The 7,930-nt window shown below is 36.9% G+C and overlaps 1 protein-coding gene across 3 annotated transcripts in view; it reads left to right on the top strand.

Annotated features, from left to right (window-relative positions):
• Positions 1-2,627: 2,627 nt before the first annotated feature.
• Positions 2,628-7,930, top strand: part of LOC122560744 (centrosomal protein of 120 kDa) — an 88,064-nt gene continuing 82,761 nt past the window's right edge. For 2 of the 3 annotated variants that reach the window (XM_043711769.1, XM_043711748.1), the window contains exons 1-3: positions 2,629-2,708; positions 4,664-4,716; positions 4,946-5,087. In XM_043711769.1, the coding sequence (XP_043567704.1) occupies position 5,087 (1 nt within the window). In that variant the 5' untranslated portion in view covers positions 2,629-2,708; positions 4,664-4,716; positions 4,946-5,086. Of the gene's footprint in view, positions 2,709-4,663; positions 4,717-4,945; positions 5,088-7,930 lie in introns of all 3 variants that reach the window. The other variant, XM_043711758.1, reaches the window with a different exon arrangement.

Below are 7,930 nucleotides of genomic sequence, written 5' to 3'. Positions count from 1 at the left end.
TTCTCCAATAAGAGAAACTCTAACCAACTCCCTTTAACGTTCAGCTATATTGTATTGTTGAATCTTCCCAACTATAAACATCCTGGGAATTATCATTGACCAGAAACTGAGTAGACTAGCTGTAAAAGACGTGTGTCTACACAGGAAGGTCAGAGACTGTGAAGTTTGTGGCAAACAACTTATCTGCTGACTCCTCAAAGCCTGATCATCGCCTATAAGGTAGAAGGCAAGAGTGCTACCGAATACTGAGTTCATGAGTACATTCCAACAACACTGGAGAAATTTGACAACATTCAGGGAAAAACAACCAACTTGATTGGCACCCAACGTTAAGCATTCATCCACTCCCACCACTGGCTCACAGTGCATCAGTGTGCATTATCCACAAAATGCACTGCAGCATGTCCCCAAACTACTACTTTAGCATCTTTCAAACCTTTGACCTCTACCAGCTTGAAATTCAAAGGCGGCAAATCAATGGGAACACCACTATGTACAATTTCCCTTCCAAGTCACGTACCATCCTGACTTTGAACTTTCTCGCCATTCCCTTGTCTGTCACTATATGAAAATCCTGGAATTCTGTCTTGAATAGCATTGTGGGTAGACTACACGATAGACTACAGCACTTCATGAAGGAGGCTCACCACCTCCTCAAGGGCTTGCCGGAGATGCTCACATCCCATGAAGGACTGATAAAAGCAATTTTACAATTGCAGTTAAACTTCCCCAATTTTGATGCAAGATACAAGTCCAAATAGAATAGCAACGTTCCCATATTTTGCAAAAGTAACTGATCCTCACTTGAGACTGAAGAGTGTGTTGATCGTTCATTTCAGTCGTCTAAACATTTAATCAGATACTTCACTGTGGTGCTCAGTGGATAATCATAAAAAGAGAACACTTGCTGTTGTCCGCACTCATTTTTGGTTGTGACATTTAGATCAATTTCCTCCACTACCTGAGTTGAGATCAGCTAAGCTAGAATAACCCAGAAAATTAATGTATGATATCACTGTTGGGTAAGAGTCAGTAATATACTACATAGTGTAGTTGTCCATTTGTTTTTTCCCCTCCTTGGATGAAACCATATTTTTGCTTAAGTTGGTGAGTGCTGAAACAAAATCCTTGAGAATTGATCTGCACAGCTTACTTCTGTGATGGAATGTAAAAATAATAATACTGTTTGACGTGTTCCTGTGATACTGTTAGTTTAGTTGAAGTAACCTCAAGTCAGTTCCCAGGTTTTTTTCCCGACACTTCCAAATATTTAAAAAATCCTGATGAAATGGCTTTTAATGTTCATAGTTATAATTGTTTTGAATTTGATGTGAGCACATATGCTATATATAACATTTTTAGATGCTGTTGTAAGACTAGATATTTCAGGGATGTTAGAAACTAAAATATTTCCACTTGGAATAGAAGTTCAAGTGATTTACCAAACATGTTTCTTTACTGTGCTGTCACCTAGGATCTATTGAGGGATGAGTTTGGCAGTCTAGTCTCGTCCCACATAAGTGTGGGTGGACAGCTTAAAGTTGTTTTGAAATGGCGAGCGCTTAATCATTGCATTGCTTGATGCCAAAGATATTCAATCATAAGCAATCAAATTGCTCATTATACATTGAGCTGTCATTTCCAAAAGGTTGTATATCTCTGAGTGAACTGTAAATCTAAACTCTTGGTCTTGTTGATGCATTAGGGCGACATTTCCCAAAACGTCATCGGCACAACATTGTGGTAGAAGCACGGTTTGATGGAGAGTTGCTGGCAACAGACCCTGTTGAACACAAAAGTCAGCCCGAGTTTGTTACAGAACTTGCTTGGGAACTTGACAGAAGGTCATTATATCAACACAGGTGAGGCATTAATAAAATGATTTTGCTAAAGAATAACTAACAGAGAAAAGCTCTTCAAGCAAAGCAGAAGTTAAGTTTCTCTATTGTTATGTCTGTTACTATCATTTGAAATGTACAAGATGAAAGGTCGTAATTAAACACACAACTCTGACCACCGCTACTAACTGATTGGTGTGTTACTGAAAAAGGCATCTTAAAACTTTATACTTTGCACCCATGAGGGTAATTTGTCAGATTACTGAGTGAAGGGGAAAGCCAAAATCTTGTTCTGTTCGAGAAGAATGTGTAAAGGATTATGCTGATAACCAATTTAGGAGTGTCAATCAGGCCCAGACTGTGACACACTTGCATGTACTAGAAGCTACATAAAGTAATACACAAGACCCTGTTTTTCACAGACAGAATACATTTGAACACACACTGTACCTGTTTCAACTCATCAAAATATCCATAGCCATTTGGTGGTTAATTTCTCAGGGCAAAGCTTTGATGAGTGCAAGACGAAAAGCGTTGACAAAATGTGAATTTTTCTGCAATACCAAGCTGCTGTTACTGATTATTTACTGCTTTTATGTATTTCTGCTCCATTAAGTAATACAGATGGTTTTCTGTGTACTGATGAAAACGTACATGTGCTAAATGATACTGTTGATATTTTATTATGATTGTTATTATTAGCTTAAGCAACTTATTAAGCTTGCCTGTCATAAATACATACATTTCCTTTTTAGGTTACAACGCACACCCATCAAGCTATATTGTTATGCAGTGGATTCTCTGACATTAGCAAAGGAGTCTGTAGGTTATATCATTTTGGATTTGAGGTCTGTTCAAGAGACTAAACAGGTGTGTTGGCTTGTTGTTCTCTAGATATTCAAGATGCAAAGGGAATGTTCCAAAGTGTGCTAATTTTTTAAAATTTTGTGGGTTTTGTTATCTGGTGTATTTGCTTGTTAATATTAGTGTTGTTTTTCTACAAATAGGTCAAACAGGCATGTGTGATGCAAGAATACAGTCCACATTTTTCACTTGTGAATGCAGATTTGAAATTCCAATCTAGGCTTTTTTTTGAAGCAGTAATGCCTAGCTGGAATTATTATGGTCATGCCTCAGTTTGAGCACTGACTGACAGTTTTACTTCAAACAATATTTGCCAATAGTTAGAAAGCAACATGTTGATTGTTGAGAACATCCACAGTGAATGCTCGAGAAACTCAGCAGTTCTGGCAGCTTTTGTGGAGAGAGAAGCAGGACTTATATTTCAAGTCCAGTGTGACTCTTCTATTGGACTTAAATGTTAACTCTGTTTTTCCCTCCACAGGTGCTGCCAAATCCACTAGGTTTCTACAGCATCATGTGTTTGTTTCAGTTTTCAAGTATCTGTAGTGTTTTACTTTTATTATGTTGAACATTGTTTTGTTCAGTTATATCACATAATCAATCATCAAAAATTGATTCGTTTCAGAAATTTGGATTATTACAGAGGTTATGTGGAGAGCCTGGAACAGTGCTTTCCATGTATTTTCTTGCTATCACCCCACTTCAAGGCTTGAAAATTGAAGTGGCCACTCAGTGAATTGTGAGGATGGAGCAGAAGACTCAGAGCAAGGGGAAGGAAGAATCAGTGCTGTCTTAAAGATCCTGACCATAAAACTTTAGTTCACACTCCACCCATGGTCCCAATCCCCACTTTGGGAAGCCCTGGCCGAGTGAAGCTTAACTTGTTAAATTGTAGAGGAGAGAAGAATAAGAGACTTCATAGAGGTATTTAAAACTGTATAGGGTGTTGATGAAGTGAATAGCAAAAATTGTTTCCGCACACAGGGTGTTTGGTAAATGTTGAGCACAGGTTTAAGTAATCAGCAGAAGAATATGAGGTGAATTTATCTCCCATTATTATTATGACCTGGAATGCACCTTCTGTAGGACTGGTGGAAATAAACTAAATTGTAAAGGGGAACTGGATAAGTACTTGTTGGGGATGAATTGCAGAACTATATGTAAAGAACAGGAAAATGGGACTAATTGGATAACAATTTGAATGAATTTGCACTGTGAACTGGTTCTATAATAGGCAGAGATGGAACAAAGGAAAAGTAATTCTGTTTTTCAAGGAAAGATTCAATTAATTACTACTCTCTTTCGAGATCTATAGAACTAACAAAAAGGGGGTAATATTAAACATCAAATGCTTGTAATTGGAGGTCAGCAAGCACTGATGTAAAATTTGTCTGCTATTTAACAGTATATGTCTTGTTGTCATTTCTAAAAATGTTGCCATAGAAATTCAAATGTTTTCTTAATATTTTTATTCTGAATCACTTGAATACAAATAAGGTTTAATTCCTTACTTTTGGCACCAAATTTGTTAGATTATTTCATCTTAAATGTGGCTCTATCAATTTTAAAATATAACATTTCACTAATTAAATTCAGATTTCTGTTAGATTTTTGAAATGCAACAATTTTCCTAAATGTAGCTTTTGAAATTAATCATGAAGGTTGAAGATTAGAAACGATAAGTTAAAACACAAACTTCACATTTCTGTGTCACTCTCAAAAGAATTGCCGTTCAAAGTCTCTCCAGCATCAATGTTGCAAGAACTTTACTTTTCAAAAGAAATCTTACCACTGAAGCTACCTTTTTCATTTTATGCATGCTCTTTTTAAAATGTTCATCATGGAATGGTTGCTCTTGTTAATGGCACTGTGAGCTTTGTATTTCTGGAAAAGTATTTATTATTACCTGTATATTTATTGTGTAATAGAATCTCTTTTGTTCCCTCACTTGCGATATGTAGGACAACAGCATCAGTAATCAAGCTACCATTTTGAGTTTGACTTTTTTTAAAATGTAAGTTGGTTACTAAAGTTTTTCAGACAAGCTTAGTTTTGATTACATTGAAAAACATAAATTAATAAATTTGGACTTTTCTATTTCTAACATTGTTTTGATACAAGTGGTCAGATTCCATATAAAGAAGTATTCAATAAAATGCAACATTTAATACTTTTGTTGCCATGTTAAACCAACAATGTTCCTACTATTGTAAATTGTGATTAATTTGAATTTTTTATTGAAGGCACCCAAATGGTATCCCTTGCTTAGCAGCAAATACACAAAAAGTAAACCTGAGATCAGGATTGGCATTGTATTGGAGACTGATGTTAAACCACAGATAGAAGGTTTCAAAGCCAAAGAGGCTCCTCCAAGAGATGGGAAAAGTAGGTATATTTCTTATGACATAATGTTACTTAATTGAATTTTGTTGTTCCTAGTTCAATAAGTAAAAATCATACTCAGCCTGTAAAAACAGTCAAAGAATTCATAGAGTTCTAAAATTTTCAGCACTGGAACTTTAAATAGATTCCTGAACATCATACTGAACAATATGTAAATTAGTTTCTTATTAGTAATCCTGATTGTGTGTTAAATCTATAGTTGAATATCTTTATCAGAGGGTGGCATTTGTATTCCACATAGGTATTTTAAAATTGATACACAATATTAAATGCAACTGCTTGAGCACAGCTACCCATGGTATTTATTTTGGGAAAAGGTCCCTAGACAGAGTTCTGGTCTAAAATGAGCATTTATTCTCATGCAATTCTTACTTTTGTCTTGTAGCTTTGTGGCTATGTTTTTCTATGGACATATTAAACTAGTTTGGCATGGACCAAGATTATTATCATGCCAATTTGTCCATCAGAACCTTGCTGAATCCAGGAGAAAGATTGCTTTCTCTCCCTTGTACTAAACTGCTATAGTGTTATACATTTAGGCATGTGGTAGACATTTTAAAATTTCCTTATTGATACAAGTAGGTCAACTTGGCGAATTCTTTCTTCCTGATAACTTTGGCAGTTATCTCTACTACTTATTTGGTAAAACTGAATTTGGTTTGCAGGCAACATACATGTTGAGTGTCAAAAAGTGTGGTGCTGGAAAAGCATAGCTGGTCAGGCGCATCCAAGGAGCAGGAGAGTCGATGTTTTGCGCATAAACTCTTCATCAGGAACATTCCTGATGAAGAGCTTATGTTCAAAACAGTGACTCTCCTGTTCCTCAGATGCTGCCTGACCAGCTATGCTTTTCTAGCACCACACTTTTTGACTCTAATCTCCAGTATCTGCAGTCCTCACTTTCTCCATGTTGAATGTCCACAAATTTTCTCATCAGTTATTGATTAACTTTCATCATGGAATCAAAATCATAAGGTCTGTCCCTAAAAAAAAAGTTAAGTACTGGATACGTTCAGCAGGTTTGGCTCACTTATGATTCCAGATCGCAGTAATGTATTTGACTCTTAATTGCCTCCTGAAATGACCTCGCAAACACTCAGTTCAAGCACAATTAGTGATGGACAACAAATATGTGCCTTGCTCGTGATGGCTATGTCACAGGAAAGGAGACATTTAAATAAAAGAGAGTCAAAACAAATAGTTGACACCATCTATCTTCCACAGTAACATCTAGAATCACCATTAGCTAAACATGAACACTCGGCAAACTGTACATTAAATAGTAGACACTACCAAAGCAGCTCCCGTGCACTTATGAGCAATCCCTTAAGATGTCTGTGATCACTGAGTCACAAAATTCCTGTAACTTTTAAGGGGTTTGCCCAGCTCCTCTGAACAATATAGACTCGGTTTCAGTTTCACTGCTGCCCCAACTTAGCCTGCTTCAACAACTGCTTACCTCCTTGTTACTCAATCTTTTCTCCTGAGACTCTACCCGACAAAATTTATAAGGCTCTTCTCCAGCATCGCTTAAAAGTTCTCAGTACTCTAGCAGAAGGCCTCAAATAACAGACAAGCAGACAATTTCACTCTAGTCCTTCAGTTTCCTTGCTGTAGCCAATCAGGATTGGAAAGCGATGGCCTCTGCTAATTCTGGGTTTCTTTAGAGTTGGGCCTCATGTTTTATCCACTTTCAAAGTGCTAAGCACCTTAATGTTTCCTTTCTCAAAATCTTTATTCCATCTAATATTTCACACAAGCTCTTCTTGCTGCAGTGACTGCTTTATCCCCTCTTTTGTGGATCCAGATGTAAAATATTCAACAAGAACAATGTTCACATCTTTCATGACTGCACACAGTTTTCTTTTTATTTTGATTACGAAGAGATCAATTGGGCCAATGGGCTGAAAAGTGGTAGATGGAGTTTAATTTGGTTAAATGTGAGGTATTGCATTTTGGTAAAACCAAGAAAGGCAAGATTTATACAGTTAAAAAAGGGCCCAGGGTAGTGTTGAAGAACAGAGAGATCTCGCGGTCCAGGTACATAATATTTTGAAGTTTACATCACATATGCATAGGATGGTTAAGAAGGCAGTTAGCATGCTTACCTTCATTGCTGAGAACTTTGAATATAGGAGTTGGGACATTATGCTGAGGGTCTGCAGGACATTTGTGAGGCCTCTTTTGGAATATTGTGTCCAGTTCTCGTCTCCCTATTATAGGAACGTTATTATTAAGCTGGCAAGGATTCAGAAGAGATTACCAGGATATTACCAGGAATGGAGGTTTTGAGTCATACGGAGAGGTTGGATAGGCTGAGACTTTTTTCAATGGAGCATAAGAGATTGAGAGATGGTGACCTTACAGAGGTTTATAACATAAGGAGATGAATAGATAAGATGAATGGCAGATGTCTTTTCCCTAGGGTGGGGGAATTCAAGACTAGGATGTATATTTTTAAGGGACAGGAGAAAGATTAAAAAAAAAAGACGTGAGGAGTGTTTTTTTCACACAGAGTGATGTGTGAATTGAAGTAGGAAGTGGTGGATGTGAGTACAGTTACAATGTTTAAAAGACATTTAGATGAGTACATGAATAAGAAATGTCTGGAAGGATATAGGGTGAGTGCAGGCAGGTGAGATTAATTAAGTTTGGGATTATGGTTGTCATGAACTGGTTGGAGGGAAGGTTATGTTTCCATGCTCTATGACTCTTTCATTGGCTCTTTTCTTGATTATCTTTTTGTTGTTTATGAAGTTGGATAACATCTTTGTGATTTAGAGTCATAGAGATGTACAGCATGGAAACAGACCCTTCGGTCCAAC

This window comes from Chiloscyllium plagiosum, chromosome 2 (genome assembly GCF_004010195.1).
Source record: "Chiloscyllium plagiosum isolate BGI_BamShark_2017 chromosome 2, ASM401019v2, whole genome shotgun sequence".
Lineage (NCBI taxonomy): Eukaryota > Metazoa > Chordata > Chondrichthyes > Orectolobiformes > Hemiscylliidae > Chiloscyllium > Chiloscyllium plagiosum.
This window is presented reverse-complemented; position numbering and strand designations above follow the sequence as displayed.